General features: G+C 42.3%; 1 protein-coding gene and 1 pseudogene across 8 annotated transcripts in view; one reads left to right on the forward strand and one right to left on the reverse strand.

Annotated features, from left to right (window-relative positions):
• The window catches only part of CEMIP2 (cell migration inducing hyaluronidase 2), a 102,142-nt gene that overhangs the window by 15,784 nt on the left and 65,787 nt on the right, over positions 1-20,571 (forward strand). For 7 of the 8 annotated variants that reach the window (XR_004819511.1, XR_004819512.1, XM_027614975.2 and 4 more), the window contains 6 exons: positions 2,351-2,693; positions 7,192-7,332; positions 8,146-8,707; positions 12,890-13,059; positions 17,870-18,058; positions 19,701-19,870. Coding sequence is in view for 6 of the 8 variants with exons in the window: in XM_027614975.2 (XP_027470776.1) it covers positions 2,363-2,693; positions 7,192-7,332; positions 8,146-8,707; positions 12,890-13,059; positions 17,870-18,058; positions 19,701-19,870 (1,563 nt within the window). In the remaining 2 variants the exon portion in view is untranslated. The remainder of the gene's footprint in view (positions 1-2,350; positions 2,694-7,191; positions 7,333-8,145; positions 8,708-12,889; positions 13,060-17,869; positions 18,059-19,700; positions 19,871-20,571) is intronic. The other variant, XM_035723540.1, reaches the window with a different exon arrangement.
• LOC113935229 lies at positions 13,923-14,196 on the reverse strand (annotated as a pseudogene).

Here is a 20,571-nt window from a genome sequence, read left to right on the forward strand (position 1 = left end):
AAAGAGGTTGAACATCATGTTTCTGAAGGCACTGAACACATCTTATTTACCCACAGCCCTTCCAATAAGAACATGATATAAGCATAGCATTTTTTGCTTCCTTGCATTCTTTCTTTGACTTTGCAAAGTAACAGAATAGGGTTGCATTCAGAACTTACTCTTTCATTCAGAAACTCACAGATGCTTACTATAAAGAATAAAAAGGACCTTGGTTTATGTGTCAGCTTCTCTTAGATAAGAATCATTTGTAGTGAACTTCTGCATGAAGAATTCTTGAAAATATTAATGTGCTCTTTCAGACTCATTCTGGTTACACCCTTGCAAATCAGAAAACTGATTTCTTTGACATTATCGCCTCTCAATTGTTTTGAAAGACACATTGGTATAACGGTTAAGAGCCTGAACTCTAGCGCCCTGGGTTTGAGTCCTGGTTTTCCCATATACTCGCTAATTAACATTTGTAGGCCTCAGTTTTTCTCATGTGTACAATGGGGACCATGGGAGCTACTGGGATTTGTTGTGTTAAATGTATTAGATGAGTAATATACGTTGAGAGGTTTAGAACAGTGCCTGGCAGTAAGGATTCTGAGTTAGACTTTTTTTTTTTTTAATTATCCTAACCATAATATTTGAATGCCTATTTTTTAAACAAAATTTGAAGATTTAAAGAGATTGTTAAAAAACAGCATTCACTTGAGTGAATTTGAAGATCTAATTGGCTTTACTTAATGATTCATGGATCAGGCAGCATCTTATGTTAGCAGATAGAAAGGGGCTCCAAGGAGCTTTACAAAATGGGAGACAGAGGTCAGAAAAAGAAGTTTCTAGCAAAGAGTGGATTGTTTCAGGCGAGGTCACCTTCTTTTGGGGGAAGGCAGGGGTCTGTCAGGCAGATTATCTTACTAGTGCTGACCAGGTAACTTCAGACTGGTTAAAGGTTACATTCCTGAGAGAGTCTGAAACCACAATTAGGTTAGATGTTAAGTCTTGGTTCGGTGACATGGCCTTAGCACAAGGGACTCCATTTTGGGCCTGTTGTCTCTTTTTTAACAAGAGAATGTAGACTTCAGGTTTCCTCACTAAATGAATTCATAGTCTATAGTTAAGGGATAACACAGTACAAATTCTTAAGTTGCTTCACCAAAAGAAAAATCTAGCAGGGAAATTGAACACCTAAACGTGAAAGCTTGTCTATTGGAACTTGTGGTCTTCGTAGGGTGCATGTACTTTAACTTCAGCTGGAAGAGCTTAGAGTCATGATACTCAAAAAGTGTGACCACTTGCTTCAGTGTCTCACCAGGGTATGTGTTAAAGATATAAAATCCATGGTCCTCTTTGCACCAGTTGAGCTGGAAATAACAAATATCCCTGGTGATTCTTAGGCACAATGCAAATTGAGAACGGTTGCCTTGGAGTGGCTCTCAACCAAGGTGCTCGTTAGCCTCACTTTGTGGGGGGCATTTAAAAGATAGGGATGCTTGGATCCTGACTTCATTGTTTGGGGTGTGGCACAGGGCTTTAATGTTAGTGGGTGATTCAGATGTGCAGCCAGGCCCAAGAAGCAGTGACATTAGAAGATAGTTAGTGACTCTATCAGGGGTGTGAGCTGACTTGATATTTTCAGAGTCATTACAGTGGTTACCAGGGACTGGGGGGAAGGGAAGAACAGGGAATTCTTGCATAATGGCTACAGAGTTTCTGTTTGGGATGATGAAAATGTCCTGGAGATGGTTGGTGGTGATGGTTGTGCAAAATTGTGAAGGTACTGAATGTCACCAGATTGTGTACTTTAAAAATGGTTTAAGTTGTGAGTTTCATGCGACGTGATTTGATCACAATAAAAAACACTTCATAAAGCCATTACGGGGGCGCCTGGGTGGCGTGGTCGGTTGAGCGGCCAACTCTTGGTTTCGGCTCAGGGGCTCAGGTCATGATCTCAGGGTCCTGGGATCGAGCCCCACATCAGGCTCTGCACTCAGCAAGGAGTCTGCTTGAGGATTCTCTCTCTCTCCCTCTGACCCTCCCCTGCTCACTCACACAAATAAATCTTTAAAAAAAAAAAAGCCATTACAATTCTCACATTTCTTTTTTGTTGTTGTTTTTATTTATTTATTTATTTATTTATTTATTTATTTATTTGACAGAAAGAGAGACAGCGAGAGAGGGAACACAAGCAGGGGGAGTGGGAGAGGGAGAAGCAGGCTCCCTGCCGAGCAGGGAGCCCGATGCAGGGCTCGATCCCAGGACCCCGGGATCATGACCTGAGCTGAAGGCAGATGCTTAACCGACTGAGCCACCCAGGCGCCCCAGTTCTCACATTTCTGAACCTTAATTTTTTTTCTTTTCGCAGTGACAGTTTATCATGCATGCCACTGATTCCAGGGGACACTCCCCTGCTTTCCTCCAGCCTCAGAATGGAAGCAGCCATCGCTCGTCTGGCTACGTGCCAGGGAAGGTTGTGCCCCTGCGGCCCCCTCCTCCTCCAAAGAGCCAAGCTTCAGCCAAACTGACCTCCATCAGACAGGAAGCCCGGGCCACCTTTGCTTTCTCCCCTGAAGAGCAGCAAGCCCAGAGAGAAAGCCAGAAGCAGAAGAGGCACAAAAATACCTTCATTTGCTTTGCTATCACTAGTTTCTCATTTTTTGTTGCACTCGCGGTCATTTTAGGGATCTCCTCAAAATACGCTCCAGATGGTAAGTGCGTGTGTACGCACGTGTGGGCACGCATGTGTACAGAGCACGAGTTCTAGGAGAAGGAGGAGGGAAGGAAATAAGAGAATAGAATTAAAAAGAAAAGCTTGTGTTACCTTAACTTGGCTCTAACTAATGCATATATAATTAGAGAATAGAAGGCATAACTGCTCATTAAAGCAATTGTTAAAGGAATCCACTGGAAATGATACAACCGAAGGATTGCTCTTCTTTCCATTTTGCTATTTTGTCCCAGTGCTCAAGATGTTTTTGGAGCATTTCTTTTCAAAATGTTCATTTTAAGAATCTTTACTGAATTCTTGAGATAGCATAATTTCTTCCTTTGTGGTAGGTATGATTTTCTGACTGCCAAAAGTTTCTAGTGATAAAAGTTACTGAATGTAGGGGTACCTGGCTGGCTTAGTCCGTAGAGTGTGCGACTTGATTTCATGGTTGTGAGTTCGAGCCCCATATTGGGGTGGAGCCTACTTAAAATAAAAATTAAAAAAATATATATATTAAGAAAAATTACTAAATGTAGTGGTAAAACTACATTTGATTTTATTTTTAAATGAGTGAAAATACTAAGATTTGTGTTCTGTGGCTTGAAACCGGTTAGGAGACAGTGCTAAAAGAGAAGATTCAAGTATTTTTGAGGAACGATTTGTATCCCGAAAGGAAAACATCCATTAGGAGCTTTAAGGTCTGATACATTTATCTAAAAATCCCTTATTACTTCATAATTAAATATCTTGTGGGCGGGTTTTCATTTCTTAAATGGTTTTTGCTTTGCAAGTTGGTAATATATCAATACTTCAAATGGTTTTGAAGAAATTCATTGTCAGTCTCAATCTAGTATCAATAAAGAATGGGCTCAGGATAGAGTCCCATCCACCAGGCTGAAAATCAGATGGCTCAGGGCTGTTGAAGGAGAAGCGGACCATAACAACCTGGACTGGGGCATCATTTTTGTCTGCAGTTTTTTTTTTTTTTTTCTTTTACTATCTAGGACAGATTTTTGTCAAATTAGATGCCTCCTTAAATGGATACAACATCTGAGAAGCATGTTATCATTTGCAAGACTTACAAATACTATTTTATTTAGTTTCCATGAGTGCTGTAGGGGTTTTACAGACTTTGAAGTCCTGCGGGAGATTGTGTCAATGCTTCTAAGAAAATAGACCTGAAGTAAGAGAGATGTTCATATCAACATCTTTGTTGACCAGGCCAGTCGACCACGGAATGAATTTGTCACATTGCTTTCTGTTGGCTCCTCGCATTGATTTTCTCTTCCCTTTTCTCCAGCAAAATAACCAAGTTTGCTGCAGTTGAATCATTCTTCACAAGTAATCTGCAGTAAAGAGATGCCAGATCTGGGGGTAGATCAGAGCTGAAATCCGTGGCTTTAATTGATGTTTTCATTTTTCCATCTAAGACCGTGAATCACTGATGTGGTTCCTTTGAATCAATGTTCTGTAGTTTCACATTTTGGCAGTATAAGTGTAGAACTTTGGTAGAAATACGTGGTATGCTGACATCCTTCGGGGTCAGCCTCACTTTGGTTATTGCTGTTATATAATCTTAATAATGAACCCGCAGCTTAACAGTGGGCAGCCAGGAAGGCGGGGCTGTTGAGCTATTTGTCAGTGCTTTCTGGAGACCATGGATTTCCTCATTAAGTGTACTTTTTTTTTTTAAGATTTTTTATTTATTTATTTGACAGAGAGAGAGGGAATGCAAACAGGGGGGAGTGGGAGAGGGAGAAGCAGGCTTCCCGCTGAGCAGGGAAGGACCCCAGGATCCCAGGACCCTGGGATCATGACCTGAGCTGAAGGCAGACGCTTAACAACTGAGCCACCCAGGCATCCCTCATTAAGTGTACTTTACTGGAAGGAAATAGACGAGAGTTTTCGGTGATGGTTCCTAAGGAAGCATGCTCTCCTGGGAAATAATTAGAAACAAGAGGAATTGGGGCACTTGGGTGGCTCAGTCAATTAAGCGTCTGACTCTTGATTTCAGCTCAGGTCATGATCTCAGGGTTGTGAGATCGAGCCCTGCGTGGGGCTCTGCACTGGGCATGGAGCTTGCTTAAGATTCTCTCTAAAAAAACAAAACAAAACAACAACAAAACAAAAACCAAGAGAAATTATATAACCATTTGGTAGGTTCTACATGTCAAAAAACTGGATTTCCTTCTCAGTAGCTGGGTATATAGTGCTTGTTATATGGGGCATATATTTGCTTGTGATGTAACATCATGGAGAGTTCCAGCTCGATGTTTTATGGGAAGAGAGGGAGGTTGAAGAGAAGTTTAAGAAATCCTTAGTATTAAGTCAGAGCACATTTTAAGAGATTTCTTGTTTCTTCAACGGAAAGAAACATTTAAGGATTATTTCTAGTCTAATAGTAACAATCACTGATTTATCTGAATTAAGTATTGGTGATTATGAAACTGCTTTGAGAAAAATTACATGAGATAATTGCCAAGGACTTAACCAGTGAGGCTGATTTTTTTTTTTTTTTTTTTAATTTTTTATTGTTATGTTAATCACCATATATTACATCATTAGTTTTTGGTGCAGTGTTCCATGATTCATTGTTTGTTCATAACACCCAGTGCTCCATGCAGAACGTGCCCTCCTCAATACCCATCACCAGGCTAACCCATCCCCCTACCCCCCTCCCCTCTAGAACCCTCAGTTTGTTTTTCAGAGTCCATCATCTCTCATGGTTCGTCTCCCCCTCTGACATACTCCCCTCAGTGAGGCTGATTTTAACTGCAGTCCTTACTGTCACCTCAGAGAGAGAGCATGAGCCCAGGGCAACATGAGTGCTTAGAAATGAGATGTTTGCATTAAGGGTTACACAATTCAAGACGAGGAATCAGAATTTTCTTTCCATAAAAATTAATATCTTGGTGCTGCACTCAGCCTCTCTACTTTTCCTCCTATGATTTCCCAACATGTCCCTTCCACCTTCATATAATTCCCAAGCACACCTTGCCTATCTCTACCTTGGCTGAGTTTAAATATGGGCTGCACCTTGCCCTTCTAACTGAGCAACCAATGGACTTGGGTAGCGAGGGGTACTTGCATCTCTCACCTTCATGCTCCTTTCTTTCTTTTTTTTTTTTTTTTTTTTTTTTTTTTTTTTTTTTTTGTAGAGGGAACCCGGGGAGGTGCGGCGGTGGGGGGCGGCGGGCGAGAGAGAGAGAGAGAGAGAGAGAGAGAGAGAGAGAGAGAGAGAGAGACTCTTAAGCAAGCACCACGCCCCAGCATGGAGCTCGACACAGGGCTCAATCTCACGACCCTGAGATCATGATCTGAGCCTAAATCAAGAGTCGGATGTTTAACCTACTGAGACACCGAGGCGCCCCCATGCTCCTCTTATTTAAGTACCATCTGCCCTTTGAGGGTCCAGGTCTAGTGTCCTGTTCGTTGAAACTGTCTCAGGTGCTCCAGCCCACCCCTCGCTTCTCTGAGCTCATTTGCGCATCATGCGACTACCACATTCTGCAGTGTTTAGTTGTTGCCTAGCTGGTGGCTTCTCTCCCAAGCTGTAGTGTAAGCTCTGCAGGCTGTGAGTTCATTGTGTGCTTTATAAATTTTACAGTATCTAGTACAAAGTGAGCAAATGGATCCTCCGTAAATACTTGGTCAGGAGTTGATCGAAACCCGTGTGATTCCTGCCCTCCACTCCAATTATAGCAGCAACTAAAGGTCTCATGCATTAAATAGCTGTGGCAACGCAGAATACTTTTATGTTTCCATCCTCATCTGTTCAAAGGGCAAATCCTAATTCTAGTAAAGGAACGCTACACATCCAATAAACCTCATTTCTTAAGGGGGAACTTGCATGTCACTCAGCTTGCTGAGTAATCTTGGATTTGGCTTCTCTGATCTGTAGTTTCCTCATCTCTGAAAATGAGAAGTCATGCCTTGGGCCGTTTGCCTCTTCCAGTTTCACTGGGAAAGCGTGCGTATCTGCAGATAGCTGGTATTTATCAGCTGGGGTCTATGGAATGATAGGGGTGCTTCTGTCACCTACTGTGCACAGGAAGGAACCTGGAAAGACCTGACATACCTATTACTTAGCAGTTCCCATTTTTAATTTACTAGTATGTTGTGAATATATTTCGTTTTCTAAAACTGCTTCCTAGTGTGGGTCCAAAGACAGATCACAGTTTTGCCTCTTGCTGTTAATTTATTTATAGACTAGATGATTCAGGGGAACTCCGTGTTTACCTTGTGGAGTTTGACCCGAGCTAGATGGTAGCAACTTAGTTGTGTAGGGCAACCTTTTTTATGCATTGAAGTTAAAGGATTGGATATATCTGCTAGGCAGAATGGGATGGGATTTCCATCCTTATGGCAGGGATCTAAAACAGGTCTGCCCATCACCTGCAGATTGCAAAAAATGAGGGTAGTACTTGGATCTGGCTAAAGGCATTCTTGCATTTTATTGCACTGATGCGATCCTGATGTTGCATTTTTTTTTATAGAGAATTGCCCAGATCAGAACCCACGTCTCAGGAACTGGGATCCAGGACAAGATTCTGCAAAGCAAGTTGTTATCAAGGAGGGAGATATGTTCCGTCTGACCTCGGATGCCACGGTGAATTCTATAGTCATTCAGGATGGAGGTGAGGAATGGTCCCTGCCTGTGGGGACTGCAAGGCTGCTCATTGCTGTGGGGGGGCCTTTGATGTTCTGTATGTAGAAAACTGTTCTTAGCCTTTAGAATGTGGTGTTGGTCTATCCATGGGGCATGAGAAGTTCCTAAGGTAGAACCATAGAGTTCAAGAGCTAAGAGGGCCTTGGAAATCACTCAAGTCAAGACCTCCGATTGATAGGAGAGGAAACAGTTCCAGAAGGTGATCTCTCGTAGCTAAATCTTTGTTACAGCTACGGAGAGTGATGAGAGAATTAACATGGGTTAACATATGTAAAAATGATTTGGAGGCTCTTAGATATTTTTCTAAAAATAATTTAGTCCTAAGGCGAATGGGTTGAAATTCATGCCCCTGGGCATTTCTAGCATGCTGAGACATGAACTCTCCATTTCTACATTTACTGTTTTTTTTATTTATTCATTTGAGACTGCGAGATAGAGAGAGAGAGAGAGAGAGAGCAGGAGCAGTGGGGAGAGGCAGAGGAAGAAGGAGAAGCAGACTCCCCGCTGAGCAGGGAGCCCGACGTGGGCCTCCATCCCAGGACCTGGAGATCATGACCTGAGCTGAAGGCAGACGCTTAACCATCTGAGCCACCCAGGCGCCCTCTACCTTTACTATTTTGAAAACAGGCTTAATTTTCTAAGCAGACTCTTAATGAATTTTTTTCCCCAACTTAACTGCAGAAGTCTTTTCTTCCCCACCCCCACTTAAGGTAAACTCTGTTTCTCTATATCCCAGAGAGATGTTTTGGAAGTTGGCTGATACTAGTCTTGTCCCTTGCAGGACTGCTTGTGTTTGGCGATGATAAAGATGGATCCAGAAATATTACTTTGAGGACTCGTTACATCCTGATCAAGGATGGTGGGGCGCTTCATATTGGAGCAGAAAAATGCCGCTATAAATCCAAAGCGACAATTGCCTTGTATGGCAAGTCAGATGAAGGTGAAAGTATGCCAACATTTGGCAAAAAATTTATTGGTGTGGAAGCTGGTGGGACACTGGAGATACACGGGGCACAGAAGGTCTCGTGGACGTTGTTGGCGAGAACTCTGCATTCCTCAGGCTTGACCTTTGGGTCCTACGCCTTTGAAAAGGACTTTTCTAGGGGCCTCAACGTGAGGATCATTGACCAAGACACGGCCAAAATTTTGGAAAGTGCGAGGTTTGATACCCACGAATACCACAATGAGAGTAGACGACTGCAGGAATTTCTGAGAATACAGGATGCAGGCCGGATTGTCGCCATAGCTGTCGGAGATTCGGCAGCCAAGAGCCTCTTACAAGGAACCATACAAATGATCCAGGACCGGTTGGGAAGTAAGCTGATCCAAGGACTGGGCTACAGGTGGGCAGACCTTTTACCTTCCTTCCCAGCTCCGTGTTGGAGTCTGTGTCTGTATGACAGGGCTGCAGAAAGGGACAGAACACGCCGCAGCCTGGCTTTGGGTGTCAGAATATGGCCAGTCTTGCTTTGAAACATGGGTCTGGGGGGCACAAGACGCTGGTTACAAAACGCTCTTCTTTTGGCTTCGGTTGATGAAGCACTCTCTGAACCGGAGTGTCAGGCTTTGAAAAGTGAAGAACAGGAATGTGCTTCTGAGAAACAGCAGCCCCAGGGCAGTTTCCTTCCCTCTTTCATCCCCTTGGGCAAACCATATGAAACTCAGGCTACTTGATTCTGCACGAAGGTGTAAAAGTTCCGGGGCACGGTGTGGGGGGGGGGGGGGGGCGAAGCCTGAGGGAGGGGCACGTGCCTAGTGTTGTTTTCCTTTTTTGGAGTCCTCTGCCTGCTGATTTGCATCTGCTTGTTTGATTGGGGCAGGTCTGTGGAACCTGGGCCAGGTGAGGAAAGCCAGAAACTGGAGGGCTAGCAAGTTCATGCACACAGTGAGTCTTTGCCGCCGCTACTGGAGCCTGGGCCCTCCTCTAGCTCACCAGGATTTCCTCATCCAGCCCTGAGGCTGGGGGAAGTAGCTGGCTCAACATATAATTCAGAAAAGAGAAGTTTTAATTCTGCTTACTGTTCTCCGTAAAGCCAGAGAATGAGTCTGCCGTGAAAAGGAAGAGCACTTAAAAAACTCTCATATTGAAAGGGTCTAGTTATTTTTTTCCTCGGATGGTTGATGGATCTAGTTATTATTTTCCTTCCATTGGTTGTTGGACTGGAACAGTATCTGCGGAAATTCTAGAGAAAGTTAAGAAGACAAAATTAATGAAGAAAAGTGTCTGTAATGTTCTCAAAATGCCTTTTCTTCACCCCGGGGATATTGAGGAGGTGCTGAGTGCTGGGTTACCCCTAGGTGCTGAGATGAAAGGACACTACCTCAGAGCCCTTGTTTAATCCGGTGGATAAACACACCTAAATAGATGGGAGCAAACAGTGAGACCCTTGCTTATAGGCTGGAATGGGAGTGCAAGTAGAGGGAGCCCCCGGATCGGCTTGGGGAACCTGTGGAGGCTTCCCAAAGATGAGAAACCTGAGGGGGGTTTAGGAGCATGCTCTGTAGGCAGTTGGAGAAGGAGGGCTTTCTAGACAGTGAATGGCAGGTGGCAAACCCCGGAGGTTTTAAATTAAAAATTTTAGGATTAAATATAATACACACGCAGAAAAGTGCTAAAAACAAGAATGCAGGGTTTAATGACTTAATCACAGCGTGACACCTGGATGGTCACCCTCCAGGTGAAGTCATAGATCATTATTGCCAGTGGCGCAGAAGCCCCCTGGCTGTGTCTTCTCTGTTTCACTGATCACTCCCTCTGCTCAGCAAAGATAACCACTCACCGGAATTTGGGGAGAATGTGCAAAGTTTAGGTTTGCCTGTTTTTGGACTTCGTGTCAATGTGAGCAGACAGTATATCCTATTTTGCATCTGGCTTCTTTGCTCAACTGTGTTAACTGGGGGTTATGTGTGTGGGTGCGTGCTTGCTGGCTTGTTTTCATTGCTGTTCATTTTCTATTGTGTGACTTTACGCCAGTGTACGCACTGCTGGACATCTCGTCCAGTTCAGACCTCTGTTATAAAAAGGGCTTCTCCAATGTTCTTTTATCCATCTCTTAAAACCCATGTGTCCATAGTTCTGTAATTTATAGACCTAGGAGTGGAAACACGATCTCTCTGTTTCATTATCCAGTATATGCCAGGATGACAACTTTTGTCTCTTTACTCCATTATTTTCCTGGATTTGCGTGATAATCAGTGGTGAATATTTTGTTTGGCTTTTTTGGGTTCCTTTCCTCCTGGTTTCCAAACTCCCTTGAAAATAGTGCTGCTGATTTGACAGAGGAATTTGAGTTGTGATCCTTTGCCAATGTTCCATTGCTTTGACCTTATCTCCAATGTACATAAACACCCGCCTTTGAAGATACTGTTCTGTGTGGTGAAATTTTCCTCAAGTGGAGGAGGGAAGTAGGAGTGTTTTGGAGATAATGTCAGGAGAATAGAACATTGTTTTATAGTTGCTGAGGCAGCTCTGGTAAATAAAGGAAACCTCTGCTATTTCTTCTCCTTTCCTCTCACATAGGAGGTAATAGTTTGAGACATTTGGCATTTGATTCTTTGTGCTGTATCAAGGAATATAAATAGAGCTATAAAGCGTAGTCAGCTGAAGAGTAGCTAATCCACGCAGGGGCAGGTGTGGAATTTATAAGGCTATAGGCATGCTTTGGTTAACTTTTATCTGAATATCCAGCCATCTGTCTGGCATAGATTACATTTGGCATATATATATATATATATACATACACATACATATATACACACACACGCACACGCACACGCACACACACACACACGCGCACACACACACACACACACACGCACACATATATATATCCCTCCAGAGTAGGAAATTGACATTTTTCTTTCCGGGTTTTAAACCAGGAGCCTTAAGGTAAATTTTTTTTTGGCTTTTTGGCTTTGTTCTTTTTTTAGTTTGGCCATAAGTTTGAGCAAGTCCCTGGGATGTTTATTACAGAAATAAAATGAAATTAAGGGGCATTTTCAGAACACAGTTGTTTTTAACAAATAGATACATGACATGCAAAATTTTCAGTCCGTTGGATAGTGATTATACAACTTTGATTCAAGATTATTGAGAAACCAGTAACCCAGTGGTTCTCAGCTTTGCACTCCTGAGATTTTTTTAAAAAATCCCATGCCCAAGGCCCCCTTAGAAATTTTTACATAAGAAGGGGAGGGCCCCCAGGTGTTTGATGTGCGGTCAGGGCTGGTGACTACTGCTCTCACCTCTGACCTCTAACTCGTGGGTTCTCAGTGTGGTCCCCACACCAGGAGCATCAGCATCACCTGGGTGTTTGTTAGAAATGCCCATGCTCTGGCCTCACCTCAAGCAATCAGCGGGTGGGGCCCCAAATCAAATCTGATTTGACCAAAGTGTGAGAACCACTCTCTAACTCAGTGGTTCTCGAGTGGGGCTGTACATTCAGATCGTCTGGGGAGCTTTGAAAACATACTAATGCCATGCCCCGCCTGGAGAAATGATGATGGCATCAGTCTGGGCTGGGTCTGAGTGTGGATGGCTTCCTAAAGCTCCCCGTGTCATTCTACGGTGCCGCCAGACTTGGGAACATTGCTGAGAGCTCAAAAGAGAGCAGGCGATACTCATTTTATTTTTAATTTTTTCTTTTCTCTTTTTAAAGTTTTTATTTAGATTTCTAGTCAGTTAACCTACAGTGTAATGTTAGTTTCAGGTGTACAATATAGTGATTGAACACTTCCAGACATCACCCTGTGCTCATCACGACAGGTGCATTCCTTAATCCCTATCACCTGTTTCAGTCCATCCCCCGGCCCACCTCCCCTCTGGTAACTGTCGGTTTGTTTGCTATATTTAAGAGTCTCATCTGGTTTGCTTCCCCCTCTCTCTTTTTTCCCCCCCCTTCCCCTATGTTCATCTCTTTCGTTTCTTAAATTCCACATATGAGTGAAATCATATGGTATATGTCTTTCTGTGACTGACTTATTTCTCTTAGCATAGTAAACTCGAGCTCCATCCATGTCTTCGCAAATGGCAAGATTTCATTCTTTTTTATGACTGAGTAACATTCCATTGTATATATACACCACGTCTTCCTTGTTCATTCTTCAGTTGGTGGACGTCTGGGCTCTTTCCATAGTTTGGCTAGTGTAGATAATGCTGCTCTAAACATTCAGGTGCGTGCCATACTCATTTTAAAATAAGGGAAATAAATGGGTTTGTGGCCAGAATGATAGGTGAATAATAGGGGTGTGCATTGAGGAAGGAAGACAGTGATTCATTTTAGTCCCAACCATCGGTGTTTCACCTCTTACAGAGCTAGACAAACAAGGATTTAAAATCCAGATGCATTTCCTTCTGTGACGTCGGTGACTTCAGTCAAGGTTTGGACTTGCAACCTCATGGAAAAAGAGATAATGGGATTGATAAAAATGAAATACAAGCATTAAGCAGCACCTGACATAACATCTGTGTCAAGGATCTGGGTTGGTACCATGACAAATAAGGCACGTGCTCTTTTCCCTTCTAGGCAGGCGTGGGCTTTGGTTGGTGTCATTGATGAAGGAAGTACTTCTTGCAATGAGTCTGTGAGAAACTATGAAAATCACAGCAGTGGAGGGAAGGCTCTTGCCCAAAGAGAATTTTATACTGTGGATGGTCAGAAATTCACCGTGACAGCTTATAGTGAATGGATTGAAGGTAAGCAAGTACGGCTGAGACCCTTGTAAGACATTGGTAAGTACTGTGAAAGACTGGTTTCTTTAGGTGGTGTTGCATTCAAAGGACAGTCTGATTAGCTGTCTCAACTGGTTGAAGATGAAACCTGTAGTTTCCCTCCTCCAGTTGATCCTCTCAACTCAAAAGAGTTCTTGCTCGATTGGAGAACGCTCTTTTCTAGTTTGGTCACTCCCCACTGGACTTTGTTCTTGACTCTCGAGTCATAAAGTTGTGGTTAACTATTAGAGATGGATTTGTTTCCTGGATTTGGTACCGTTTGAACCAATCTAGATGTGATAGGGTGAGCTGCCTTTGGTTACGCTCTGTCACAGTGAATATGCTTTTGTTCTTTGGATCTTCTCTTTATGTAGACATGTAGCAAATATTACTCTTGCACACATGCTATACAAACAAACCTCTCGTTTTCTTAGCAATTTTTCCTTGATCCAGCTAATGCCTTTATCTTCTAAACGAATTGGAAAACACAGAAAAGTACAAAGTAAAAATTAAGCTCTAACCCTATCATTCAGAGAGGTTTGTTTTTGTGCAAATAATCTAGTCATTTTTATCTTATGTGTGTTCTCTCCCCTAGTGCTCATTTTGTTCTGACTTGTTTCCCTCGCTTTAAATAATATTTTAGGTCTTTAACTTTCTTTTTTCAACATAATTTTTATTCTCATTCACCTTTTAGAGGAACCATAATTTGTTCAAATAATGCCTAGCCCTGGGTGTTTAGGGTAGCCCTGACTTGTTTCTTTAAGGATGTTTACTCACCTACTTTGCTGCCAGAATTTTTGGCGCCAGGTATGGATTGGCAAGCCTCCTGTTTGTGCTTGCCCACAACCTTTCTTTTGTAAGCAAAAATTATTCCAAAATTATTGTGAAATGAGTAATTGAGAAGTGCCTTATAACCCAGAAGGGTTGATTTTAGGGCTCATACCTCGGTTTTGAGCAGCAGGGTAGCACTGTTTACTAAGATGGATTTCTGGAGACAGAGAGCCCAGCTCTTTCACTTACTATGTGATGGTGGGCATGTGACTTTAACTTCCAATTAGCAATAATCAATAATCGCGCCTCGGATAAACCTCATTGGCTACGATACTGCCACTGCGCAAAGCTGAAAGCTTGACTTTAACTTCCTAATGCTCAGTTTCCTCATCTGAAAAATGGGCACGATGAGAGAAACTACCACATAGGGCTGCTGTGGGTATCCAGGGGGAAGAATATGAAGTTTTTCACACAGTGTGCCTAGGAAGCACTGGGTGTTAGCTAATTTTTTTTTTTTAAGATTTTATTTATTTCTTTGAGAGAGAGAGAATGAGAGAGCGAGCATGAGGTGGGGGAGGGTCAGAGGGAGAAGCAGACTCCCCGCCGAGCGGGGAGCCTGATGTGGGACTCTATCCCAGGACTCCATTCCAGGACTCCAGGATCATGACCTGAGTTGAAGGCAGTCGCTTAACCAACTGAGCCATCCAGGCGCCCCGGTGTTAGCTATTTTAATGATGATCCAAACATGACTTGGGTTATAATGGTGTATTTTGTACCACTGTAATTAAAGAGACAAAATCCTTTGCTTTAAAATAAACAGGTAGGGGCGCCTGGGTGGCTCAGTCGGTTGGGTGGCTGCCTTCAGCTCGGGTCATGGTCCCGGAGTTCCAGGATTGAGCCCTGTGTCAGGTTTCCTGCTCAGCGGGGAGTCTGCTTCTCCCTCTGCCCCTCACCCAGCTCATGCTCACTCACTTTCTCTCAAATAAATTCATAAAATCTTAAAAAAAAATAAATAAAATAAACAGGTAAATAGAGTTCCTCGTATGTAACAGAGACTTTCACACGTTGCTTCTAAGCAGCTTGCTGGGTTTGGGCTGAGGAGATGGTACCTACTATGGACGAGGAAGCTCTGCTTTCTGCCTCCAAGACCACTGCTTTCTACCCCATCATGGTTGCCTCTGGCAAAAAGCAGAGGCGGATGAGAAACATTTCTTAGCAAGAATTTGGTCCTGCATGAAGAGCTTAGTGGAATTGCTTCCAGTAAGAGTTCATGTAGAGGATAATTACTGACGAACCTCAATCAACATTTCCTCTGTGGAAAATTTTGTTTTCACTTCCACATTACCAGTGACTACTCATTTCTGGAAGAGGGTCCACTCTAGCTATCATAGGATATTGGGTCCCGTGTTCTCAATGACTCTTACTTTCTGGAAGAGGTGGGGAATCTCTCCAGGAAGCAAGGAGGGTGAGCTTATTTCCTTTCATATTTCCAATTCGCTGGTGTTAATGGGAAGAAATCTTAGGCAGGATTTTCTTCTGAAGCTAGGAAAAAGTGAGGACCTAGTGAATAACACGGATCTTCCCACTCTAACCATCTGAATTCTTTTTTAAACAGAAACAAATTCTAGGGCGCCTGGGTGGCTCAGTCGTTAAGCGTCTGCCTTCGGCTCAGGTCATGATCTCAGGGTCCTGGGATCGAGTCCCACATCGGGCTCCTTGCTCTGCAGGAAGCCTGCTTCTCCCTCTCCCACTCCCCCTGCTTGTGTTCCTGCTCTCGCTGTCTCTCTCTCTGTCAAATAAATAAATAAAATCTTTAAAAAAAAATAATAAAAAAAAAAAAAAAAAAAAAAAAAAAAAAGAAACAAATTCTAATGGTCTTTGGCATTGAACCTGATGTATCTAGCAGTCCCCTTCTTTAAAAAGCAGTTTTTGAAAAATTCTATGAAAAAAATTAATGTTTCTTAGTTGTTCTTTTTTAGATTTTTTTTTTTTTTTGGTAAAAATCTGAAAATTTGGGCAACAATTGTCATTGCTGCTAGGGGTTCTTGGTTATTTTTGTGCTTAAAAAAAGTTTATTATGCGTGTAAAGTCCCAGCAACTATTAGCTGTTGTTATTAGAGTCATTATTATTATTATTTTTTTAAAGATTTTATTTATTTGAGAGAGAGAGAATGAGAGACAGAGAGCATGAGAGGGAAGAGGGTCAGAGGGAGAAGCAGACTCCCCGCTGAGCAGGGAGCCCGATGCGGGACTCGATCCCGGGACTCCAGGATCATGACCTGAGCCAAAGGCAGTCGCTTAACCAACTGAGCCACCCAGGCGCCCCTAGAGTCATTACTATTAATCTTTTAGACCAAATCTCTTCATAGGCTTTAGTATCTAGATGCAAGAAATATGTAAAAAAAAAAAAAAAGCTACTTTACTTTTTTTTCTCCCCCAGTACTTTTCTTTTGGTCCTTTGTGAAAACAAACGTACGGTAGGTTGGCATCTGAAGGGACAGAATCCACGACTTGCTCAGGTTAGGTTTTATCAGGAGGGTTGGCTCAGGATTGTTAGGGTATCTGTGGTGTTCCTTGTGCCTTGCCCGAATTTCCCTCTTTCTGAGTTCCCTAACTTGAGTCAATGTGTTTCTTCGCTCCTGCCATTGACCCTTAGTGTCGGTATCTTAAAGTCACCCCAGAGCAGTGTGCAGTTAATTGGAAGGATGGTTGTAAGTACACATACTGGGCACCAGATACCTTTGAGATGCGGTGTTTTCTCTTCTCCGTTGAGCTTACGAACTAGCTTCTATCTATTGTGTATACAGTTGCATTAAGTCAGGTTTTGGTTTGTGACAGATTCTGTCACAGATGTTTTAGAAGCAGGAAATGCTTCTATACTTGGTTGCACATAAAAGAGTAAATGAAGGAGATGTTGGATCAACTGCAGTTTTTGTCTGCCTAATTGGGAACCAACTTCGAGTTTCAAAAGGAGGCATTGGGGGAGATCAGTGATTAGTACTCCCTGGGTCACACAGATTGCAGAGGTGGTGTTATTACAGGGAAGGAGCGGAGTTAGACAGGGACACTATCCTGTGGTCTCTGGGTGACATTGAAGATCATAGTGGGAATGCTCATCCCTTCAGCAGACATCTGTGAGTTTGCATGACGAAATAGCAGGGCACATATACAGGTGGACATACTCTGCTGCCTTCATGAATGCACCTTCCAAGGAAGTGAGCTAGTCTCCCACTGGACAGGCATGGATAATACCAGAGGGAACACTAGAGTGAAATACTGGAGAAGGAGGCTGCTTCCAGCAAGGGGATTGGGGAAGTCTTTAAAGGTTTGCCTGATCTTGGGGTGCCCAGCTGGCTCAGTAGAGCATGTGGCTCTTGATCTCAGGGTCGTGAGTTCGAGCCCCACGGTGGGGGGAGATTACTTAAAAAAAAAAAAAAAGACCTGCCTGACCTTTATAAGATGGGGATCGTATCTTGGCAGATTAAGAGTGGAAGTACGTTGTAGCTAAAGAATTAAGTATGAACAAAGGCCCAGAAATGAGAGACCGCCTAAGGCAGACTTTTATTCTTAAGATTATGTGTGTGCTAATGTTCTATCTCTCATCCTGTGTCTGGATCACATTGAAGCACTGAGTATTTATTACATACCTATTCCGTGTTTGGCAGCGTCTACTTATGTGTGATATGTTCTTACTACATTTCAGGACTGCTTGGAAGCACTTAATATAGTTTTAGCTCTGAGTTGAAGTGCAACGAGAGATTGGAGATCAAGAATAGTGGGACATTTCCTATACCATCATGCTTAGGGGAACATGGGGCTCTCTACCCTGGAGGTCAGGGCTGTCCAGGTTCATCTTTTTGTCATCAGTATCTGCAGAATGACAGGCACATGGTTAGCGCTGGTAAAAATGTACTGACTTGTGTCAAGATTATCTTAACTTTTGATTTGTGAGTCAGTGGGGAGGTTGATTTTAGGGGGGAAAGTGCCACTAATGCATCATTTTCTTCTTTGCTTTTTGGTTTAGGTGTTTCTCTTTCAGGTTTCCGGGTGGAGGTTGTGGATGGAGTGAAGCTTCATCTGCTGGATGATGTTAGTAGCTGGAAACCTGGAGACCAGATCGTGGTTGCAAGCACAGACTATTCTATGTACCAAGCAGAGGAGTTTACTCTACTCCCCTGTCCTGAGTGCAATCGCTTCCAGGTCAAAGTCAAAGGTATGGGACTGCTCAGAATGCTTCTTGGCGTTTGATTCGTGCAGTCCGCCCCACCCCCCCACCCTCCCAGCCAACCTTACCCCAAAGCCCAAGTGTCATCACCATCATCATCTGGATATTGAAGATCTTAGCCCTGGGGTCCTTTGAACACCAGATCCCGGAGGATGTTAGATAAGATGTAGTTAGAGAGCAGTAGTGTTGCTGTTAATGATATGTAGCAGGCAAATCAGTGGTTTTGTGCTTTTTGTTAAAAAGAAAAAAAATGATGTGGACTAGACGGATTGATTTTTTTTTTTCCCCCAAGATCCAAGATTCCAACTTCTTTCTTATTAATTTTCTACCATCAAATAATAATCCAATTATCAACTGACTCATATTTACATATGAATTTCTTCTTAATTAAAAAAAAAACCTCATGATTTTTGAGTGCCTACGTCCTTGGCAAAAATACAGATCTCACTAATATTTAAAATAGAACCAGAAAGGCATTTTCATAGACTACATTTTTTATCATAAGCTTGAATCGTGTTTTTTGAGGGAAAGCAATATGCAGTGAGATCCGTACTCTAAGCTGTGTTTAGGAAGAATTGCTGACATTTACCAGGTACTTATCCTGAGCCACGTAATAGGCGAATCTCCTTTAGATGTTGCCTCACTTGTGGAATTTACTATGCATTTCATTTATTACATTGTCTCCCTTCCTTCTGTACTCAAGATTATATACATTTATGATATAAAACCAGAGTTTACAGTAACTATTTAATAAGCACACACTCATGGGTAATTTAGAGCTTTGTAGTTTAAGGGAAACAGCTTTTGCTTTAAAAAAAAATAGGACGATTGGCTCACTTGGCACTTTCTCTCTGTGCTTCATTCAATGTTGTACTTTTCCTTCTTGATAATATAGCGCATAAGCAGAAAACAAACCCCCCCAAAAAACTGTTACCATCTGGCATTAATTTTGTTTGGAAATTCCCACTCTTGTTAACAAGTCTACATGATAATGAATCTCCCGTGATCTCAACTGCTTGATTTATTTGTATTTTTCCTTCCTGAGTTTATGTAATAAAAACATCAGAGAAAAGTTCATTATTAAAATGTTTCTAGACTTCCAAAAAGGTGGAAATTTAAAAGAATGCATGCTAATATTAAAATAAGTAGGAAAGATGGTAATGTTTGTAATGTTAATATTTAAATGCATATTACTTTAGCTTTGAAGTAAAAGCAAGAATAACTTAATACCTCGTTATCAACATCTACAAAACCATTCATTTTTCTGGATTCACCATGCATTTGGTTCTTCATGTGCCCTCAGGGGATCAGAACAAGAGCATATGGACAGGAACCTGAGAGAGTGAGATGGAGGAAGAGAAAGAGGGTACTTACATATATTCCAGAATATTGGTGCCATTCAGGAGAGGATTAAGCTCCCTGTGTGTGGCTTTGACATTGAGTGAGTGGTTAGAGTGAATAATCTTTAAAATCCTTGCTTCCTTGTATTCTGTGATTCTGAGGTATTAAGGAATGGAAGCAGACAATAAATTTTGGTGTCTTGGAATTGCAGAATAAATAGGACTGTTTTTTTGATGTTTCATGTGTTCTTTTTTAAAATATTTTTTGTCTCTTGGCCCATGTCAACCAGAAACCCCTCAGTTCCTGCACATGGGTGAGATCACCGATGGTGTAGACATGAGAGCAGAGGTCGGAATTCTCACCCGGAATGTTGTAATCCGAGGACAGATGGAGGACTCATGCTATGCTGGAAACCAGTGCCAGTTCTTTGATTATGATACCTTTGGGGGACATGTCATGGTAGGCAAAAAGATTTAATGAGACTTGGTTGCCAAATACATGTTTGCAATAACTTTCAAGGTTTTTTTTTTTTAAATATTTTTAAAAAATTATTTATTAGAGAGAGAATGAGTAGGGCAGGGAGGAGCAGAGGGAGAGGGGAGAAGCTGACTCCCCACTGAGCAGGAAGCCCGACGCAGGGCTCGATCCCAGGACCCTGGGATCATGACCTGAGCCGAAGGCAGACGCTTAACCAACTGAGCCATCTAGGAGCCCCAAAACTTTCAAGTTTTGGAATGAGATCTATGTGGATATTAAAAAGAAATCATATTTTAGTTTTCTAGTCAGTGACAGTAAAGAGATTTTGCATAATTAAAAGAGAAAGTTACTATCTTCATTTAGTTGACCTCAGCCTGTAGTTAAACCATTTTGTCCCATGCATGCAATCTCTGAAAGGATCAAATGACTCTTTTTTTTAAAACTTGATATTATGGAAGGGTAAGCAGTAGTAATATTTTTCTGTAAAAATATTTTTTGTATGCAGATTTTTATTCTGTAAAAGTACTGAGCACTTACCATATGGTAAGCCTTGCACTGCATACTAACTGGTTGGATTTCGGGGCTGCGTTTTGGCTACGTGTGTTTTAAAATCAGTTTTTGTGCACTGAGTAGGTTATGCTTGTTAACAACATTTCTGTTACACTGTTTACTGAAATGTTGGT

The sequence above is a fragment of the Zalophus californianus genome, chromosome 13 (genome assembly GCF_009762305.2).
Source record: "Zalophus californianus isolate mZalCal1 chromosome 13, mZalCal1.pri.v2, whole genome shotgun sequence".
NCBI lineage: Eukaryota > Metazoa > Chordata > Mammalia > Carnivora > Otariidae > Zalophus > Zalophus californianus.